The sequence below is a fragment of the Pagrus pagrus genome, assembly GCF_965226575.1.
Source record: "Pagrus pagrus genome assembly, chromosome: 10".
Classification (NCBI taxonomy): domain Eukaryota; kingdom Metazoa; phylum Chordata; class Actinopteri; order Spariformes; family Sparidae; genus Pagrus; species Pagrus pagrus.
The window spans coordinates 28,722,636-28,744,741 of NC_140194.1; the positions used below are offsets into that span (position 1 = coordinate 28,722,636).

Here is a 22,106-nt window from a genome sequence, read left to right on the forward strand (position 1 = left end):
GGTGTAAATAACGTCTTTTCAAATTCATTTTGGTTGTAGCTTCTGGAGAATCGATTACCCTGGATGAGGTGTATGGAGAAATTTTGTTTATTGCGGTTGTTTTTTCAATGTTCAAAGACAAGTCCCCATCTGCTTCAGTTGTTTCAGAGACTGCTGCAGCACTGATTTGCTGTGATGCTCAAGAAATGTTTGGTGGACTGCGAAACTTCACCTGATCTGACTTTCCATTCTCATGAGGGTGAGTAGATAATGACTGAATTTTCAGTTTTTGGGCAAACTAATCCTTCAAAATGTTTCCCTGATGCTGTTCTGGCCAATCACCTTTTCGCACGTCATCACACATCCCACCTGTCTTCTGTTCAATAAACACAAAACCCCTCAAAACTTTAAAACTCCTCTCTTCTAAATCATTCTCCAGCAAAAAAGCTCCAGTTGTCTCCTTATGAAATCATCGGCTTTATAGTTTTTGGTGGTGGCAGATGAGCTCATGCTCACAGGTATTGACTTAAGTCTCTATGTTTTATTGGAATAACACATGGATTTCCACTTTATCCACAGGGAGAAAAACAAGAGGAAATACTTGTTGCCTGTAGAAAACAAAGGGAAATGCACGAGGCACAGTTGTGTGCTTGAGCTGCTTTTTATGAACAAAAGAAAATGGCGGCCCTTAGAGGGCTGAGAGTTATACCAAGATGTTATAAATATCGGGGAAGAAAAATAGAACTTGAAACGAGACGTGGAACCAACAAATTCCTTTCACGGCTTATCACTTTCAACATGGCAAGTCTGAACTGAATGCCTTGAAAATGCTGCAGCAGCACAAGGTTAAACACAGAACGCTCCCACTTATCACCTTATTTAGTATCAACCAGAGAATATACTTCATCTTATACTCATCTCTTTCCTTTTTTACTATTCATGTAGTCGTCTTATGTCTGAATGAAGCCACAGGGAACATTTACATACAGTCAACTATCATTAGTTTAAAGGAGAACTAAGTAGTTTTTGGAAAATAAATTCAAACTCAGAATTTTCATATTTACAATATTAATGAGGTAATAATACAACCTAAGAACTACAAAAATATGTATCTTTTCCATAAATGAATAAACAAGCTGTTCTCAGAGGAAAATAAAGTCCCAGAACACTGTTTGAAGCTAGAAAGGTGGCAGGGTCCGCCACCTATAAACAAAGTAAAACGGTATGAAATTATGTTGTCCTTTATGGTCAGTTTGTTTATTTAGGCATAAAAAAAAAACTCTTCTCTTCTGAATAATAATTCTTCCCCAGGACTACATAGTGCTCCTTTAACATATAGATGAAACCAGAAATATAGACGTATCAGGCCTGAGAAGTGATACAAGAAACCCCAGAAACAAGAAACACCAAGCAGACCACTTTTGCTTATGCTTTTTAATGGATGAGATATATTTGAACAAGTCTGTCAATCATCATGAAGGAGGATATCAACAGAACACCTGGCCAGAGTTCATTCATTATAGAAAATATAAAAACAATGAAAAGACCGGGATTCTAAACAGACGTGGGGCAGGACTTACAAAACAGTGGAGGGTGACACAGGAGAAGACAACTTGATCATCCGATGGTCCTCATGTTGGTCTGCACGACTGCATGTGTGTGTGGGGTGTGTTTTACCAACTGCTTTATTCTCGGCCCTGGTAAGACCTGAAATTTAACATCCGTCCTGAGTGACGGATCACAAGTGGACAACTCCAAACATTAAGTTCACACCTGGCATAACATGCGTCTCGAGTGACCACTTGCGATCAGATCTCACTTATAAAGACGGACATCTCTGGGACAAACAAGCACTTTGTTTAACACAAAGACAGAACTTAATGTGTAACATCTGCCGAATTTACAATACGGCCCAAATAATTAAGTATTTGTCAGGGACAAGATTTCAAAAAGTTTAGAAAGTTTCTCCGAACTCAACAACTCACAAAACTGAGCCATTTTTTGAAGTTTACAGTTTACCATAATTGTAAAATTCGACATGTTTACCCATCAACAAAATGGTGTCTTCGAACAGCTGCTCAATGTGGCAGGTAAGACACACATTAGACATGGAGCAGCGGACAGGCGGGCACAATGACGCTGTGACAAACTGACACTTTGTACAAGAACTAACTTAATGCCAAAGATACAACACATGAATAATTTAGAAATTGTCTCAAAATTGTCTCAAAATTGCGTGATCTGTTAAGGGAGTCTGGGGATATATTGCAGTCGCTAGTTCAATGGATAAATTGGTTGAAACACAAACATCAGCTGCTAACACTAGCGAGTTAAGAGACCCCAAACATGTCATTATTAGATCTGTCCACTTGTGATTGGGTCAGTCAGGATGGATGATGACACCAGGTCTGAACAGGGCCTTAAAGTGCATACAGTATGTATTGTATTTCTGTGTGTTTGTTTGTTTGTGTGTGTGTGTTTGTTTGGGTACGAACAAATTCAATAAATATAAAAGTCAGACACATTTCATTCATAAAGAAACAGTTTGGTCAGAGAAGAGGGAAATGTAGGCGACCTGTCAGGTGTACATTGTGTTTTACATCAGATTTGTAACACTGGCTAACACTGTTCATTAGTCCACAAACACCCACAGACAGCTTTGAACAGACGAGAGGCACAAAAACTGTTTCAGCATCCAAAGACACCCGGAGTCGCTGTGTGTTCGTGTCGGGCAGACTGGAGTTTACCAACAGTCAGACGTCTGCCTCGACACTCAGACTCCACGAAGTCAACGCAACACAAGTTGTCCTTTTGTCAGCGTCTCACTTTTATAGGTGAACCCAGCTCCCCAGCAGCAGTTCAAAGCTGCAGTCCCAGTCAAACCGTGGGGTTCTTCCCAGTGGTCGTCTGCTGCTGCTGCTGCTGCTGCTGCTGGAGGTACGTGGGCCGTTTGATACGAGGTTTCCTGCGCTTGGGTTTGCTCTTGGCCTTTGTGAGCTGAACCACGAAAAAGGACAGGACCACCATCGCTCCCAGGAAGGCAAACACGGGGATGGTCTGGCCCACTTCTTGGTTGTAGCGACCAGGCATTATCCCTGAGGGGAGGGAGGGCACAAATCACATGGGGCTTCATTCCTTGCATTTAATACGCTGTTATCAACTGTTATACAAATGAATAAATACTACAACATGACATTTTTGAACATGCTCAAGTTTGTCATTTTGTAGCTCTGAGTTGTTGTAAAAAATGACCTTTCTGCTCTTGTTGATGATAAGCCTTTTATACATTCTGACATTTTTAATAACGAGCCACTAATTGATGGTGTCAAATTAAAGAAAAAACCTGTCAACACCATTTCCACTGCAAAAGCTGCTGAGAAGTTATGTTAAATGGTTTAAAACAATGTAGTCCACTTCTACGTACAAAACTCTAAACTGATCACAGGTCAGATGGTTTAAAATATAACTTTGAAGTGTGTGTTACCTCCAGGGATGTCCCAGGCCCCACTCTCCCCAGGAGACAGAGGTCTGACCTGGGGACGGTAAGCCCTCACGTTAGGTAGAGCCACTTTGTCCAGATCCACTGAGAGAAGCTTCTGGTGCTTCCACAGGTTACTGTGAGGGAGAGAGGGGGAGACAAGAAGAGAGAGGGTGAGGCAGAACCTCTGCAGCGTTTGATTCACTTTTACTTTGATTCACTCTGTTGACAGGATGGAAAAAAGACAAAGGCTGACTTCAGCCTCTAGGCTCACAGCAGTACAGACTGGCAGAAACACCAGTGGCAGTGTGTGCAAAGACGACCGTAAAGAGCAAGAAAAGGTGAGGCTGATGCGTAATAGCACCACACAAGTTGTCACTCTACAAGCGATCTCAGCTATATATATCACCTGAAAATTGCAGGATTTCTGATATCAGCTGAAAGTGTAAGAAGGTTTTAATACATGAGTTTTACACCGATTCACTCTATTGACAGGTTGGGAAAAGAAACTGCTCACAGAAAACCTCAAATGTCGACTATAGCAGCGCGCACTAAATAGAGAACTCTGAGAATATACACCTGGGATGATAGCAGGGTAAACTGCCATGGACATATGGGGCTTTTCCATACACATGCTGGCTCGGCTCGGCTCGGCTCGGTTTGAAGGTGTGTCTGAACTGATGATGTGCTTGTCATGCTTAGTGGTCAACAGAGCGGCTGTAAATGCTCCCTCCTCCCTGCAGTATTATTGAAAAATAACAACTAACAAAGCTCCACTACATCGGTAATAAACTCATTTAATTTCCTATAAATTCTTCACAATAAAAGTTTGCTGTTGTTAAGTTATATAAAAGCTTTTATGATGAAGCGCAAAATTAAGCAATGCGGGGCTTTCACCAGTAGTAACCAGTGAAAGTCATTTCACTGTTTGACAACTGATTAGTTCTCATCACAGATAATTCATAGGAAATGCTGTGCATTACAGCCTTTCAAACTAAAATTGCTGGTATTAGTTTTCCATCAGACTTGTGTTCACTTAATGCCAGCTTCTTTTTTCAATTGTTCCCAAGGAGTAAGCATCTGCGGCAGCAGGCAGCCTCCCACAAAAAGCGCAGTGCCCTAGCGTCTTTTTTCTGAGTGCTCCGGCCTGTGCAGCCCCTCTGAGTGCCTCAAATTGTTTTTCTCCTACTGATCATGTCATACACCCACATCCTTCTTGCTCTGTCCCGATGTCAAATAAAAAACAACCAGATAGTAAACCACAAAGGGGCTGTGTCAATCATACAGCCGCGGTTGTCAAGATATTGTTGTAATAGAGACGAGACACATGGGCTTCATCTTTTCCCCCAGAAGTGCACAGCCTGCCCTCTTGCTAAAAAAAAAAAACGTTATGTGCACACGGGCCCTTACCTAGGTGCTGTCTCATTAACTGGCTGCGGCTTTGCCCAAGACAGGTGGGGGCAGGCAGGTAGTGGGCGGGGCTTTGGGTCTCCCAGGTGAGCCTCTAGAACCTTGGAGTAGCGGTAAAGATGGTTGCCTGGAAGAGAGGAGAGAATAAATCTTAATAATGGGAGTAATAAAGCCGCGTTTACAAGCTGGTTTGCAGTAAGACACAACAAAAGTAATGAGTAACTGACTCACCTTCCAGTCTCTGTGGCAGTGGGCGCTCTTGGCCTGTGGGCGGTGCCACCCTGCTGTGGGAGTGGCTGAGGCTGGGAGGCGTCATACTGTAGGAGGTGTACTGGAGGAGAGCGTCGAGCAGCCAGAAACAGTCTGAGAGATCAGAGACAACAAAATATTACTCACTCTGCCCTTTTTTGTGCGTAAAGAGTGATAAAACACACACACACACAAAGGAGAGGTCACCTTTCTGTCTGTGGCTGTCGTCTATACAGTTAGAATCACCGTACAGAGCGATGCGCCCTCCCCCATCAGATGGTGTTTGGTACAGTCCGAGGATGGGAACCCCTTCCACTACTGCTGTCTCCTGCTTTAACACTTCAAGACCTGTGAAAAGACAAACACACACACAGTGGTGTTACATCTGAACTAAAGACACAGATTAAAAAGTTGCCTGTCAGCCTGCATGGCTGCTGGCCAGCACTGTGCCACACTAAGCTGAGTTCAATACTTTAAGAGGGGTAGGGGGAGTGCTGGTACCTTGGTCCTTTAGGTTCTTGGCAATCACTATTCCATCCTCTGGGAATCGGGCGATGCTGCAGCCTGAGGCGTAGTACACTGAGACAGAGAGAAACAACCATCTTTACTTTCTAAAAAAAAAATGTGTTAATAACAAAAGTATTAAGGGTGAACAGAGGAGCATGCCACCAAACTGAAGAGGGTTGGTATGTCTTACTGTCATGATCAGCCAGGGTGAAGTCTCCCTCGTACAGCCCATCACTGAAAGCCATCCCCCACACCGAGATCAGGTCGTTCAGTGCCGGTACGTTAGCGCCCCCTGTGTCTGGCATCCACCACTGCCTGCAGGTTACATCAAGAAAATCAACAACTCTATAACCATTCATTTATGCAACAGAAATATAAATATCAACCAAAATAGCAATCGACGAGTCACCTCCTAATGCAACAACAGAGGGAGGCTTTGCTACAAACAGAGGACTGATTCAGGGAATTAAGTGGTGACATGAAAACAAAAAATAAACCTGCAGCCTGGCTCAAAGTAACTCGTAGTAAGGATACAATGGCAACTTAAAGGAGCACTATGTACTTTGGTGAAGAAATTTTAATCAAAAGAGAAAGAACTTCATTGACTGACCTTAAAGGACAACTTTCTTACTGTTTTACTTTGTTTATGTGTGGCGGACCCTGCCACCTCTCTAGCCTCAAACAGCGTTCTGGGGATGTTATTTTCCTCTGAGAACAGTTTGTTTATTCAGTTAATAAATATTTTTGTATTTCTTAGTTTGTATTATGACCTCAATAATATTATAAATATTAAAATTCTGACTTTGAATTTCTTCTCTGAAATGACGCCGTGCCCCTTACACCAGGGCAAACCTACAGCAGCACATTCATAAAGTGAAAAAAGTCTAATTGGATTTTCTGTATCAGGGCTGATTTGTCCATAAAAGGCAGCAGTGAATGAAGCAATTATCTAACGAACCCTTGCCATTCAATTAAAACTGCATTACTCAGCACAATATTTTGGAGCCATAAAGACTATATTGAGCTTCATTTAAGAATTTTAATCCTGTGGATTTGGTGCGACAGCTTGAGTGGGATATGAATGGAGCAGCGAGGACTCATGACTAATTCGGAGCTCTGCATGGGGAGCTCGAAATCTGAGAAGTCGTGATATATTATATCTATTATGGAGCGAGGAGGCATAAATAGTCCAACACTGCAGGAGAGAGTCGGACAGAAACTGTGATACAGTGGGCCGTTAGCTGCCCAACGCAGTTTGTCATGCTGTCATTACGACATGATGAAGCTGCGGGTGAAAGCAGGAGCCTTTGAGGTAACAGCTGTTTAATCACTGAATGGTCTCATAATGGAGGAAGAGGACACATGGATCATTTTAAAGAAATGGACAGAGAGCACACAGAGAGCTTCCAAACAGAAGAGATGACTGCAGAGCACGAGTGCACTACAATACAGCTCAACGTCTTCCAACTCATTCTATAAAAACACAATTCATCAAACAGCACTCTGCATTGCTTATTGAATTTGCTTTGGATTGCTGAGGCAGCAATTTAGTTTTGGTTTTGAGCTGAGAGTGAGAACAGTTTTACACTTCCTCAAATTGATCTGCAGGACTGTCCCTGTCCCCAAATATATTTCCAGGACTGTTTATTAAAACATAAAGCACTGTCACTGTATGAGTCAGTGCCAGCTTCTGCCAACACTTTATTACATTTGTCATTTATAGAATAATTTAAGGCCATGAAAACTTTTATTCTCGGTCAGCTTCTTGGTCCTACAAGCGCACATTATTTTCTGCCAAAGCTACAACAGTTTTGTTTATTTCATGTGAAAGGTTGTATTTTGTGTTTTTGCCTGTGCTCTTCTCGCTGGTGTGAAGTAGGCGAGGCTCTGTTGGTATCTGTCAACCAATCAGGATTAAGCAACATTGGAATCAGAATCTGTTGAGAGTTGGTTGGGTGTTTGGTCACAGTCAAACAAATCTGACAGAATCACACTAGCACATTCATGATAAGGCACAGACGTCAGCTGAGTTCTTCAGCATTAATAAAAGGGGAACGCCACCAAGTTTACAGATCAAGCCTGATACAGGTGTTGGCGAGCACTACTGCATGTCTGAAAAGGTTGTGGCTTCAGAGGGAGCACCTCAAGTGATAGGTGATCACTAAGTTCTGACCATATTGTTGACGTTGTGAATTGTACTGTGGCTAATGTGGGCAGGAGGAAGAAGAAGAAGATATCTCGTTTCAGTCCATCAATTTTGATACTTTTAAAATAAACTGTCTATTGTGAGTCTGACACTGTTACAGGAGTGCAATGTTAAATTGGTAGAGTAATATTTCAATAAAGAGTGTTTTAAAATACGACTTATATTGTGGCTTATCTAGTTATGAATATTTAATGCTACAGAGAAAACACTAGGGTCTGAAGTGAGGCTTGTATCATTAACCTTAGATTGGCTGTACATGTGTTTTCTAAAAGAAATTAGACATGAACAACTGATTGTTCCAGAAGACCATCTGTTCTCAGTCATTTCTTTTTTCCTACATCATTATTCACATGTGACATTGTGCACCATAACAAGACAACGCATCAACATGCATTCAATATTATTTATTCATGCTATATTGTATTAGGTGTTATCTGCATGATATAATGTATTCGTACAATTGAACCTCGTACTATAACAGAACAAGTATTTCTCTATTACATTAAATATTCACAACTTGACGTTTCATCATTAAGCTTAACAGCTTAGGAATGGAGACCACAAACTGTGTGGGTGTGGTCTGATCTGATTTGATTGACAGTCCTAGCAACATGACCAAACAATCCCAAAACTTCAGAATGTGGTTCAAATATGAATACAACTTGTGATCGATGCACAGACGTGTGTGGCATCACCTTTTTACCATCAATCACTTCCAATCAAACACTGCCGTTATTTTGACAAAAATGACCTAAGAAGTTAGGTTTCATGGCAACATTACATGAGCCAGTGCCGTCGCTATGATATCAATAATCAGCAGTAGTAAGGTGCTGAATACCTGGTGTTTTCGTCATAGAACTTGACCTTCCTCATGACCGAAGTGTTGTACCAGTCACTGAAGACAATAAGCGACAGGCCGTTGTCGATGTCTCTCCTCAGCTTAGTGATCTCTTCGGGGAAATACTCCTCCTCACTGTCCACCATCAACAGCGTGCCTGCAGAGACACAACAGCAAGCAACCCATTAGCCTCTTATCTTCTGCACAAACACAAGCAAACAGCCCCATTAACTGCCTGCAGCTGTGCTAGTGTCCTGATTCTGTTTCTTGTCTCTGTGTTCTTACCATACTGGCTGGCATCAAAGCAGGTGAGGGGCGCTCCGAGCACCTCAACAAAGTATCCCATACTCCTCAGGTGCTGGTACATGTCCCTGAAGTTAGTGTGGATGTGGTCTCCATTCCTGGAAAGAGAAAATGTATCAATAAAAGTTCAGATTTCAGTTGATTAAGATTGATAAATGTGTCCTTGGAATTAAAATAGAAGGAATTATCATTTTTAAACAAAATATTAACTAAATCAGATATTGGACACGGTGAAAAAGGCTGCAGACATTGTGTAAACATCTACACACACACACGCACCAGTCTAGTGGGTCGTTTTTCATGCGAAGGTTGTCTCGGGGAAAGTAGCCCGGCGGGTAGCGCAGGTTGTGGTACTGGTCCCACAGCACCCTCTTACTGCGGGGCGGAGTTGGCACGATCTTCACCTTGATGGGCAGTTTGACTGTGGAGGTCAGCTCACCACCCACCTCAGACTGCAAGGGGTCAAAGGTCAATGAGATGAAGAGGAGCAATTAATTACATAAGCTAGATACTCTACATCTGTGATTCCTAACTTGAATAAATGGTTTAATGAGGTAAATAAAAGGAGAAGAGCTAATTAACGGGAGGATAAACAACTGAAATAGTTAGCAAACAGTCATTTGTAAAAGGTTAAAAAGGTTCAGTTCATGTCAGTCGAAGTGATGGGAGAGTACGATTGGAAATTGAAAAAAACAAACAGTCAGTAACATAAGTTTGGGGGCCACTCCTCGAGAAAAAGCAAAAGCTGCTTAGAAGACAGATCTCAGGTGTTGCTTCAGTGACTCACATCATTCTCCGCAGGAGACGCCACTGTGACCATCACATGACCTTGAGCGATCCCTTCCCATGATGCCGCTTTCTTGGCCACGGAGATGGACACAGCCAGGTAGCCGGCCCAAGGCCACAGCACCGGTGAGTAAGAGACGGCCACGTCGATGTGGTCGCCGTTCTGAGGGAGGTAGGGCTGCCAGATGGGCTGAACAGGAGAGAGCAACCTTTAGATGGCTTATTGGGAAGGGGAAACATTTCTGAATTCATCACAAAAATCAGGTCAGTCAAGGATGAAACTTGTCCTTCGCTTGTCCTCTTACTGAACTTGAGCAAATAATATAGGTAAATTGATGATTTCTGGATTTATCTACTGCAGTCTTGTGTGCGCACCTTGTCGACAATCCTGCCAGTGACACCCATCCCGTTGAGAATGGTCACATTGACGATGGTGGGCATTCCTCCATAGTAGATGGGCTGAGAGCAGTAAGGCCACATGTATGGACACTCTGTCAGGTCGATATAGCTGGGAGAAAGACTGGCAGGAGACAAGGAAGGGAAAGATCGTCACATAGTGCATGACATTAGTTTTTCCTAAACAAGTTTATTGAGTGCCTTCACTGACACAAACCAGCAGAGATGCAGAAATAGTGGCACAGATGAGAGCTGGTACTTTTGCTCTGAGTGTGTGAGCTGTGAGATTTGGGAGAAGTGGAAGTGGAGTCATATTTCCTACGTACTGTACATACTATGACAATTTTAGAATATCAATTTTTCATGAGATGGTTTGACAAAACCCCGAAATATTCTGGTGTAGAGATCAGAAATAGAAGTGGATTAATTTTGATGCATTTAAGTTATCTAGATTATCTAAAAACCCTGAGGGGGAAGACAAAAGATGGACTATATAATTTGTCTGATTTCCCAGAATTACACAGTAAATGTTTTTGCCTTCTTTTATTCTGTTGTAGACAATAAAGGTCTGAAAATCTCAAAATTATTCAAACTGGTCTTGCTCTTATAAATGTGTGGAAACTTGAAAGCCCTTGCAAGCTGTGTTTTATGCATGACAAAATAACTACAACTTCATTCAGTCACTCGCTAATCAAAATCAAACTGCATCCTGTCATATTAAAGTTGCAGGGCACGGACCAGTCACAATTAAAGTTTTGGCAATTTACTGCCAAAAATGTCTCTGGTTTGCAGGGACGGATTTTAGTGAATCATAAAATGTCAATCCAAAACCGAGACTCTGTGATGTCTGTTTTTACTGTTTTTAACCGATCCTGGGTTGCAATTGGATCCCACTGTAAGTGCTGTGACTCAATACTGACTATAGCTGTTGTGCTTTATGGAGGAGTTTGAGCCCATCCTGTTCCTCCCAAGAGAGGAGGCTGTGACAGCACAGGCTTTGGGTTCCTTTGGGGTTATGTAATTGTCGTGTATATACGCCCACATGCGCAGCACAACATTAGATCAATGTTCAAACAGGCTTTGCCTGTCTTTTTGTGTACACAATGTTCAGACTGCCAGCCCAAATCTGCTTTTTGAAGTCTGGACAGCAAAAAAACACATGAAATGCGATTTTTGCAAATCGGATCCGAACAACACTTGGAGCTGGTTTGTAATGCAACTCAAATGGGATTTCTACAGACGCGTCTCGGTCTGGCTGCTCTGGCCGCTCATATTGGATTTAGAAGTTGCATGAACACACAATGGTGACGTCAAGTCCAGAGTCACAGAACTGCATCAGAGTGGCTGAGTAGAATCCGTGCTGCTGCTAGCAGAGCGATATGGAGACAACACAGAGGACAATAGTCTGTGGAGTCCTGCTGAAACAAATTGTCTGCTCCACGTCTTAACATTGTGATTGTTCAGAGCGGAAGATGATGGATCTCCATTTCTCATGCTTCTGTGTTGGAAAACCGCACCGTACATAATGACTGACACTTAGGTTGTTACCATAGCAACCCATATTGATAGGTATGTGTTTAGTCTGGACACAAAAATCCAGTCTGATCATTTTCAAATAACAGTACTTACAGGTCTTGGGGAGCACTGCTGCATATGTGAAAAAGTAGTATAAAGCCTTTTGTGGGTCCAGAGGAAGCTGCATGTGATCTGATAAACTGCCTCCAGTGATGTCACTCAGTGGCTAGGTTGCATTGTGGGTAATGTAGACGCCAGGTTTTGAAGAGCTGGCTCTGCTGTATCAATTTTGATCATTTGTTTTTAAACTGTCCATAATGAAAGCAACAGTGTCACAGGAGTCCAATAGACCAGTGGACCTCTTTTCAAAACCTGACGCTTATATTACCCACAATGCAACGTAGTGAGTGAGATCACCTTAGGGAATTCATCAGATCACATGCAGCGTCCTCTGGAGCCGCGAAAGGCTTTATACTACTTGTTCACATATGCAGCAGCATTCCCCAAGACCTGTCAACACTCTATAATGTGTAGAATGGGTGGAGTTAACCTTTAACATAGCCTAATGTCTGTACATGGCGGCTCACTGAGGAGCTCGGTGTGGTATCTGTGTGCACGGAGACATGTACCTGGCCTGAGGTCTGTAACTGTTGAGGATCTGGTAGGCTCTGATCAGGTCTAGTTTTCCGTGGCCCTGCTCGAACATGTTGACACCTGGCAGCCTGCGGGCCGAGGCGATCAGAGCCTGCTTCATGGAGGCCGGGTTCACCAGCTCCCTGTTCAGGACGGTGCTGGAGGACAGAGGAGGGCAGGTCAGATTAGTTTGTCTGCTGGTATCAGATTCTACAGCTTTTAATTTAGAGCAGTGCTGCAGGAAAGAGGAGTGTGTGTGTGTGTGTGTGTGTGTGTGTGTGTGTGTGTGACTCTCCTGGGAGAAGGGAGAGGCGTCTGTTGTCAACAAGGGTATGATCTTTAATCCAGCAACACAAGCTCAAAAACAGGCTCAGTTACAGCTTTGTAACAAGAGGGCTTTCACAGGCTGACGACATGATATCGACAGACTGTGAATAATACCCGACATTAATCAGTGACACACCTCCTTCCTCTGGGACACATTTCACTGCCTGCTCATGTAGGATTTCAGCACAAGAGATAATTACACCACGCAGAGTTTTAAACAACCTCACATGTATCCTCTGATGTCAAACCTCTCTGCAGGTCAGCTACGACAGCACCCTGACTTTGAAGCTCTCAGTTTGAGCTTCATCACTTCAGCCACGGCAGACAGCCGTCACAGAGCTCCACGCTTCATCTCAAACTAGTGATTCTACAAGCTGTATGACGCATGTTTTCACGGCTAGACTGCCAGAATACAACCTAAAACAGAACAACTTTGGCTGCTGATTTTCTAATTATTAGTCAGACTGCTTTGCAATCAGTGAACAGCATAAAGTAACCAAATCTGGGATTGATTGTCTCGTCAATAGTTCCTGATCTGAATCACAATTCTGGACTATTGACAACACAAACAAACGAGACATCTGTCTTCCATTGTTAAATGAACTCGACTTAGAATCTGCAGCCATGCCAGCAGCTCTGTGAGGCTGTGTTTAACACAGTGGTGCTTTGAGCTAAATGTCATCTTGCTAACATGCACGTATGATGTTTAACATGTTCACTGTCTCAGTTTAGAGAGTTAGTGTGCTAACATTTGCTAATGAGCGTTAAACAAAGTACCGCAGAGGGGCTGAATAATTTTATGGCTATCCATCAAACAATTAGAGAGATTTCTCTAAAAACCAGAGCTGTAAACCTGATAGCAGCACTAGAAAGCTAGGGGACAAAAAGTCGGTCAGAAAAACAGCCGGCACACATTTTTTTCTTCTAGACCAAAGTGGGTCTAGAGCAACACTGCTAGCATCGATGGAACACAGTCAGGGTTGTTTCTTAAACAGGAATTTCGATGATTTTCAACCAGCTTTGTATCACTATAATGTTGGTAGTATGTGCGACTGAACAATGGTAAACTTCTCTGCATTCTGCCTGCACCCGGAGCCCCACTCTTTTACCGTCAATAAACCGCCGAATGACGCAAAACGCACAGACCGAGTGAGGGCCATCTCACCGAACTCCGATCAAACTGTCGAAACTAGGCAGCGCTGATAAACTGTACGATTCTGTTACTACACTGCCTAAAATCTGTTCAGAGACATATTTCAGTGTACTGTTTAGCTGACAAAGATCGGGAACCACAAGTCTCTGCCATATTGTTTTGTACTGTGAAGACAGAGACTAGCAGTAACATTATGTAACTTTTTACATTAAAATAACAGCTTAGGAGTCATTTTGATGGTACAGTGTCTTGTTATAGGCTGAATGATGTCTGTCTCAGCCCTCCGTCACTTGTCTCAGCACTATGTAACTTCAGTGAGAGGGGAGGATCACAGCCTTACATACATGTTTACTTCAACATACAAGTCTTCAACACATAACATTGTTATGATGTCATGAGTTTTGTTTGTAGTTAGCACCGACATTACGTGACAGACTTTAGATTTGTATTTATGACTGTGGTGTTACACTCAGAAACTGTGGGGGGCGCCAGATCACACAAAATTCCAATTTTCCAGATTCCAGTTACTTTAATGATAAAAAATATCCAGCTCCTGACACTTGAAGCCAGCGCAGTCCAGTTTATGATACTGACCTGGCCAGGAGAGTAACGGCACCGGCCACCACAGGAGAGGCCACACTGGTGCCAGACAGAGAGCGACAACCCTCCTTCATCCCTGATCCCCGGACGCCAGAACCGTAGGTGACGATGTCAGGCTTCACCCGGCCATAACCGCCTGGCAGCTCCTGCACAGAGGGGGGGGCAGAGACAGGTCATGAGATAAGGACAGACACAAACAGAACCTCTACTGTAGTTTGACCCTTTAGTGTGTATTGTGGCATTGTTTTGAACTGAAAGACCTAAAGCTGTAATTCAAAATTTAAAATAGCTCTTACTCACACACTTAAACGTATGTTTCAGTTCATGTCATTACGCCTACATCATGTAGTCAGAGGGGCTATTCAAAACCCTCCCAAAGCTCAAACACTGTGGAAATATAGACATCCTGCAGACATCAGGTGTTGATTGTTTATGTGATGGTGCTGACAGGGAGATCAACACCGCCACATAATACCAACAAACACAAAGGCAGAGAGACAAAGGAAGTTGCCGAGCAGAAGGAAAATGAGTAGAAGATAAAAGGGCGAGAAAAAAAAGGTTGGAAGACGAGAACAAATGAACAAAAGCGGAGAATGCTGCTGGTAAAAAGGCTGCATTTAAAAATGTTTTTGATGTATTCAGGTTGGAGAGCTGAGTGGGCGGAGTGAGTGAGCGCTGTCTGTTCCTTCTGGCCTCGTCATGGCTGGCTGAGGGTAGTTGAGGGGGCAGAGAGACTGACTGGATCAGAGAGTGAAGCCTTAATCAGATGTCTGCTTTTGGCCATGACTGATAAAAAAGTGGCGTGTGTGTGTGTGTGTGTGTGTGTGTGTGTGTGTGTGTGTGTGTGTGTGTGTGTGTGTGTGTGTGTGTGAGAATGAGACGGCTGATGGGATGTGGATGAGGGATCAGGAGCTAACATCATGGCTGACTAGCTTCTAAAGCACAAAGTAGGCCTCTGGAGTAGATGTCTGCTTTAAAACTGATAAATGATACTGCGTGGGACTGTGTGTGTAGCAGAGTGTGTGTTCCTGGGGTAACTCACCCAGGTCGTCATGCCTCTGGAGGAGAACCTTGCGATGTTGTCCTCAAAGTCGATCCCTCCGACCCCAATCACGTCCATCTGGTCTGCTGGGTTGTTCAGGGTGCTGAGAGGGAGAAAAGTACTTGACATCAATTACAAGACTTAAAGGAGCAATTCACGGATCAGTCACAGCACTACCACATGCGAGTACAACAAAAACAAGAGCCTCTTTTCCCCATTTTGTCCTGTTAATGATCTTCTACAGAGAAGCAACAGTCAGCAGTTGTTCCACAGGGCAATAAAACCAAGTTGGTACGGAGGTCATCTGGATAATTTAAGCGGACAAAATGGCACAGGGGAAGAGGCATGTTTGCACAGTTCAACGAGGATTTCATTAAACAACAACATAGAATGTCTTTTACAATGAGAAAATATCCATTTAAAGTAATGGTCAAGTGATTTGTCTCCCAAACACAGTGATAATGTTGCAAGACTTAAAGTGAGAACGTGTAACTTTGCTGAAGCGGCAGCCACTGCGGCTACAAATTGTGGGATAATGCTGCTGGTGTTTAGCAATTCGCTAAAATGCTAAGCACCTGTAAAAGCTGAAAACGTAACGTCAACAAACTGACTCGGTCAGTTGAGTTATACAGAAAGATTTAACTGAAGTTTGCCACAATACACTACTGGTCATATCAGACCCAGTCAGTCAGATAAAGTGAGTGTGATGTTTTACTCAGGAACCATTTATAACAGAACGTAGGGCTGAACGATACTGGAATTATATATATCATTAAATTAAAAAAAAATCAGGAGCTTCCTCCAGAAATTTGAAGAGCTCTGTTCTGGAGTGATGGAGCTGAATTTGTACGAAACTGGATTTTATTAAACAACCGATGCTGCCCAGCTCTGTTTGATATATTGATCAAGAACTAGAAAATTCATCTCCTGCCAAAAAATACAGTGTAAATGCTGACACGCCCACAGCTGGAGATGCAGAAATTGACTTAAACTGCTGATCTTGCAGCTTTTGGTACATGAGCTGTATGCTCTAACCACTTGGCCACTGAGCAGGACGTCCAAGTGTACAGTATACTTTTATACACACATACTGTCAGTATGTGAAATGAATAAAAGTCATAATATGGCTTGGCTTTATTGTGACAAGAAAGAATGACAGGAACAGGGGATGACATGCAGCAAAAAGCCAAAGAGTGGATTTGAACCCAGCCTCTGTTCATGGGCTGACACACCGATGGAGCTACTGAGGCATTCCTGAGATGTGGAATATTTTAACATTGACTGTCCGTCCGGCCACGGCTATAATCAAAGCGGAGGGATGACGTTTTTGCTAAAATTGACAGCTTCCTAACTACTGTCACCAGCAGGGCTGACAGTGTTTGCTGTAAGTCTGCTCACTCAAACTCCACAAAAAAGCACTGAACAGCCTCCTGCATGCTCACTGTCGCATCAGTCTCACTTATAGTTTATACATGTATAATGTCTTCAGACAGCCACAAATCAGAAAAAATGTATAACTAATGATACTGTCAAAGACCTTTCTAAATTCATTTTAAAAGAGAAGATCTTCTGTTGAACTGACTTCAATCTGTACAAACACATCTCCAGACCTGCAGAGAGCCGGACTGAAACAGGAGTGAGAGCTTTACAGATCACACTATTTTAGGATTAAGTGTTCGCTCAAAAGTCCTTTTTCACAAGTTCGGTTTTGATTTTTTAAAAGTTGAAGTGATTAACATACCCATACAGAGGTCCATCATTGCCGATAGCAGAGACCATGATCACTCTGTTGGCAGTGAGCTCCCACACCTGTCAATCAAACAAAAAAAATGCAGCGAGTCAGTGTGGGAGGAAAATGACATTCTCCCAGTGGGTTACATTTAATTACAGCTTTTATTTTTCTTTACTGGGACAGCAGTGAGGTCACACAGAGGACAGAGTACACCAGAACAGACTGTGACTTTTCCAGAGACATTACTGTCACAAGTCTGACTGACACTTAAATCTTTATGACACTCTGATCCACTAATGTGATTCACAAAAGGCGCTGTAAATGGGCAAATGCACTTGTCAACCTGTAACAGCAAGACATATTTTGTTTAATGCAGATAGCAGATGGTATGTAGTTGTGGTGCTCATCTGTGGGCAGTGAACATGTTGCAGAGCAGTGTTCCAATGATGCTATGCACCTGGTTTGACCCGTTTTCACTGACAGTTGACCTGCAGATTTTCCGGCTCATTAACACGCTGTGTGAGGGTGTAACTGAGAGGGAGAGAGCTGTTCTGTGAACCATTTTATGTATTTGAGCATCATTAACATCTAAATATCTGCTACCTGTTCTCATCGACCTGCTCATCGTAATATCAGTCAAAGTTTTTCAGATGCTACTCAGTGACCTGAGCATTTCTGTCTTTGTGACAATATGCCCGTCCATGTTTCTGGATTAAAACTAGTGTCTTTTACCTTGTCAACAAAGGGGTGGTCCATGAAGTCAGGCCCTCCAATGCTGAGGTTGAGAACATCAATCTTCTTCAGGATGGCGTAATTGAAAGCATCCAGGAACCATGATGTGTACGATACCTGGGAGGAGATGACAGACAAACATCTCATATAATCTCATATAGTCCAAAGCATCTAAAACATGATTTAATCTGGTTTAATCGAGGTTTGATATGTCACTGACTTGTGGAGAGGGCTTACTAAATTAGTGTTATCAGAGTTTCTGTTTATATTTTGTTGCTGGATCAAACGGTAGAACTACTGTCCATTGTTTTATTTAACCTTTATATTATGAGGAATATTCCCATTGAGATTCAAAATCTCTTTTATAAAGGAGTCCTGGCCAAGACAGCAGCATAGACAGTTTCACATAAAGGAACAAACAACAATTTAAAAACAAGCAACATACAACAAAAGAATGACAAACATTTACTAACATGCATTTAAGATGTTTGGATAGAAAAGTGAATCCTGAATTTTACAGGTAATACACAGCACTGCCTGATGATATCATTTAAAAGTTATAGTTTAATATCTTTGGTTGTTTTTCCCATATACTACTACAACTGTAAAGCCCAGTGGTGTGTTGGGAGAATGTTTATACCTGGTTGTTGGTGAACACTCTGAAGATGTGCAGCTCAGAGTCGGGAGCAAAGCCCTGACACTCCCTCATGCTTGCTATCACTCCTGCTACAAATGTACCGTGGCCCAGACCTGAAAAACAGGAAGAGATTGATCGTCATCCAACAATCTTTATCTCTCTCACACACACACACACACACACACACACTTTTTCGGTCTTGTTCCAGCACTCCCAGCACAACTTCAGCCAACTTTTGGGCTTCAGCACCAGCCATTATCAAATTATCACCACCACTGTTCTTCCTCCTCACCGTCATCCAGTGTCTTTTCATTAGTCCAGTTGGTCCTCTCCTTCACGTTCTTAAAATGTGGGTGCTTCTCGCTGAGGCCTGTATCAAACACTGCCACCTTCACACCAGAACCTGTACACACACACACAACAGACAGGTGAAATCGATTTCAATTACAACATGTCAATAATAACAACAGGTTGCCAGAAGAGCATTCTACTTTTAAGATCAAAATCAAATAAAAGATGTTCTCTCTTAGTTTTTCTGTCATGAGCCTTCTTTCATTAAATCAGTCCTTCATTTCTGTTTGATCATGTAAACATTTAGCGCAGATGTTTGGTCGAGACCCCACCACCCTGGCCCTCTAATCAGAGAAGTCAAAAGGTCGGAGGTCTCACCCGTGTGTCCCATCTGCCAGAGAACGTCTGCCTGCAGGATCTGGGCGACGTGGCGGGGGATGGCCCGCAGCAGACGCCGGCTGGAGTGGCGACCAGTGGCGTGCCAGAAACCTGAGCCCAGCGACAGGCTGCTCCGTCGGAAAGGCCGTGATGACTGCCACGACTGCCATTTTTGCGTCCCGCGGGTGGCGTTGCAGGGCGCGGCAGGTTCGGGTGCTATGGAGACGGAACACAGGCGGATGTGTTACAGCAAAGTTGAAATGAAGTCTTCTACAATCTGTATTCAGGGAACTCCAGGTTTATATTTTAGATGATCACGCTCATTCTGCTGAGACGATCACCTCAGCAGAGACACAATCTCCCTGTTCTCCTGATCACGCTCATCACGTTCTGATGCCTCATTTCATCTCATTTCTCCCCCCTTTCTTTGTGTCTCTCTCCCTCCTTCCATCTCTTGGCTATGATGTGAGGCTGATCACTCGGCCTCATTTCAGCAAATCTTATCACCATCCGAATCACTTGGACGGAGCAAATTAGCAGACAGCAGCGGAGCCCTGCAGTCTTTTATACCTTTAGATTAGGAGTGAGGTCTTCTCTCTTATCTCTCCTAACAATTAATTACCTCACTGGGCAGCTGCTTCAAATGAACTCATACAACAAGTGTCCAGTGAACGTGGCATTGCCTTATTTTACTCTACAACCAGATTTAAGGTGTATCTAGAGGCATCTACACTCCCAGAAGATGGTGTGAGGACACTGCAGCCACCTTCAAAACACTGACCGCTTCAATTTGAATTCAGTGCACGTCATGTAAATAATTTCCGACACATACACCTGCTCTCTCATGCGTTCAGAATACATTCACACAGTTCTGTTAATAAACAAACCATTTGGTCACTTATTGAGCTAAACATAGCAACACGTGCTCTGCAGTATTTCCATTAGCTTCTCTAGAGTGCACCGGGTGGTTTAAGCTTTTTGAATACAGTCTATGTCTGTAAAATGTGGCTAACCAGTGGTACTGTCACCTTACAGCCTCAGCTGTCTGTGTTTGTGTTACAGTCCCTTGCATTATTTAAACTGCATTTTTTAAATCACATTTGCACATAAAGGATTGTGCAAAATCTATAACTCCAGCTGTTTCAATAATCACACTATGTGAGAGGAGAATGTGTATTAAGCATGGACAAAAGAGGTTAAGGTCAATTTTGTAAGAATTTCTACAGCTGTGTGTGATGTAACTTCATCATCTGGATCTGGATCTGGAAAAGGGTTTGAAATGAACATGAACTTGAAATGAGGTCACAGAAAATCTCTGACAGAGGTGAAAAAAAGGTGAAAGAACGTTGGAATACTTAAGAGAATTAATATTCATGTTGAAAATGTGTCGTTTGAGGCAAGTTTTTAGCTGAAGGTATGAATGTGTAAAGAGACGTCATGAGTCACACACACTGTATTATTTTTGTCTGTTTTCCTGTGATAGTGAGTTCAATTTGAATTGTTTTTTTCAAGTACAAAACACAAAATAAACAAATGTTATGAGAGATGATGAAGAGATCATTTATCATGAGAAAACGAAAGATTCATAAGATTGAACCAGGACACACACATTGCGGGTGGGTTTGGGAATTTGAAAAGTGAGCCCTAATAACTTTTTAAAAACGTTCGCCATTTGGATGTTTTACCTTTTGATTTGATACGAGGGTATTTACATTATAGCTACTGTAAGGGATGGTGTAACAATAGAATTAATATCTAGTGCTTTTTTCTACACAGACTTTGCAAAGTGAGACACTTGTGAGAAATAGCTGGCTAGAGTGGTGGATATGTCATGTTTGTAAGTCTGTGACAGATAGCATAACAGTGTAAGCAGCGCAAAATCTCTCCATTCAGTGTAGAGACAGGGCAGAGTGACACAACAGTCTTACGTACAGTGACCAACCCAAAGCAGATGTGTTACTGTCCAGTAGACTACGACCTCTCGTCATAGGGAAAACAAACTGCCCACATTGGTGGGAGCTTGGTATACTGTATGTAAATGAATAACACTACAGTACAGTCTGATGCATTGATCATTAAAGGGTACATTTTTAACTTAAATTAGTTGCTACACTTGTCAAGACGCCTTCTATGCATGTGCATGGCACTGCTGATTTAATAAACATTAATCTATAAGTGATGAAAGAGAGCAGCCTTTAGTTTTCTTGTGATAACAGAATAATTTATCCCATTATTCAGGATAACAATGCTTATTTTCTTGTTATAAAGAGATAAATGAATCTGTTATCGTGAGAAAACAATCTTTGTTATCTGGAGAAAAGGAATAATTAACTCATGAACTGGAGATAATGGTATGGTTATAAAAATAATACCTATGGCTGTTAAGGGCTGAACATTTTGAAACACAGTAAAGTATAAAAACTAATGAACTATTCCTACTAATTGACTGAGACACAGCAGAGGTTAAGTTTAGAAACTGTGATCCAGATCTTGACAGAGATTTAAAACTGTGAAGGACAAAGAACTTCCTCATTGTTCTTCAACACATAAAAGGCTTCATGTGCTATACATGGCCTCCACATGTGTACATAAGCAGGCTGGGGGCACACTGAAGGCTTTCATCCAGTGCCAGGCCCAAGATGTGCCCCACCCTGCCCCCATCGAGGCAAACCCCACCACACTGACTCACCTACTCCCTCCCACGGTGAGCAAACACAGACGTTCTCTGTCTTTCCTCCCATCCCCCACAAGACACACACTTACACACACAACCTGACCAGCATCAACACCCCAAAGTTGGCCTGCGCTTCACATGAAGATACACAATCCTTACTTGCAGCACAAACACAGCGGAGACAGAAATGCATCCAAACAAGGAGACATTCTGTGAGCTGCAGCAGACAAACAGCTTTCT

The 22,106-nt window shown here is 42.6% G+C and overlaps 1 protein-coding gene across 1 annotated transcript in view; it reads right to left on the reverse strand.

Moving 5' to 3' along the window:
• Nucleotides 1-1,404: 1,404 nt before the first annotated feature.
• The window catches only part of mbtps1 (membrane-bound transcription factor peptidase, site 1), a 28,807-nt gene continuing 8,105 nt past the window's right edge, over nucleotides 1,405-22,106 (reverse strand). The window contains exons 4-23 of the mRNA XM_084363231.1: nucleotides 19,193-19,408; nucleotides 18,816-18,926; nucleotides 18,527-18,636; nucleotides 17,887-18,003; nucleotides 17,164-17,231; nucleotides 15,423-15,525; nucleotides 14,375-14,526; nucleotides 12,297-12,458; nucleotides 10,132-10,276; nucleotides 9,758-9,946; nucleotides 9,250-9,422; nucleotides 8,953-9,068; nucleotides 8,668-8,824; nucleotides 5,814-5,938; nucleotides 5,618-5,695; nucleotides 5,324-5,464; nucleotides 5,099-5,230; nucleotides 4,868-4,994; nucleotides 3,464-3,594; nucleotides 1,405-3,074 (exon numbers count right to left, since the gene is read on the reverse strand). Coding sequence (XP_084219357.1) covers nucleotides 2,857-3,074; nucleotides 3,464-3,594; nucleotides 4,868-4,994; nucleotides 5,099-5,230; nucleotides 5,324-5,464; nucleotides 5,618-5,695; nucleotides 5,814-5,938; nucleotides 8,668-8,824; nucleotides 8,953-9,068; nucleotides 9,250-9,422; nucleotides 9,758-9,946; nucleotides 10,132-10,276; nucleotides 12,297-12,458; nucleotides 14,375-14,526; nucleotides 15,423-15,525; nucleotides 17,164-17,231; nucleotides 17,887-18,003; nucleotides 18,527-18,636; nucleotides 18,816-18,926; nucleotides 19,193-19,408 — 2,771 coding nt within the window. The 3' untranslated portion in view covers nucleotides 1,405-2,856. The remainder of the gene's footprint in view (nucleotides 3,075-3,463; nucleotides 3,595-4,867; nucleotides 4,995-5,098; nucleotides 5,231-5,323; nucleotides 5,465-5,617; nucleotides 5,696-5,813; nucleotides 5,939-8,667; nucleotides 8,825-8,952; nucleotides 9,069-9,249; nucleotides 9,423-9,757; nucleotides 9,947-10,131; nucleotides 10,277-12,296; nucleotides 12,459-14,374; nucleotides 14,527-15,422; nucleotides 15,526-17,163; nucleotides 17,232-17,886; nucleotides 18,004-18,526; nucleotides 18,637-18,815; nucleotides 18,927-19,192; nucleotides 19,409-22,106) is intronic.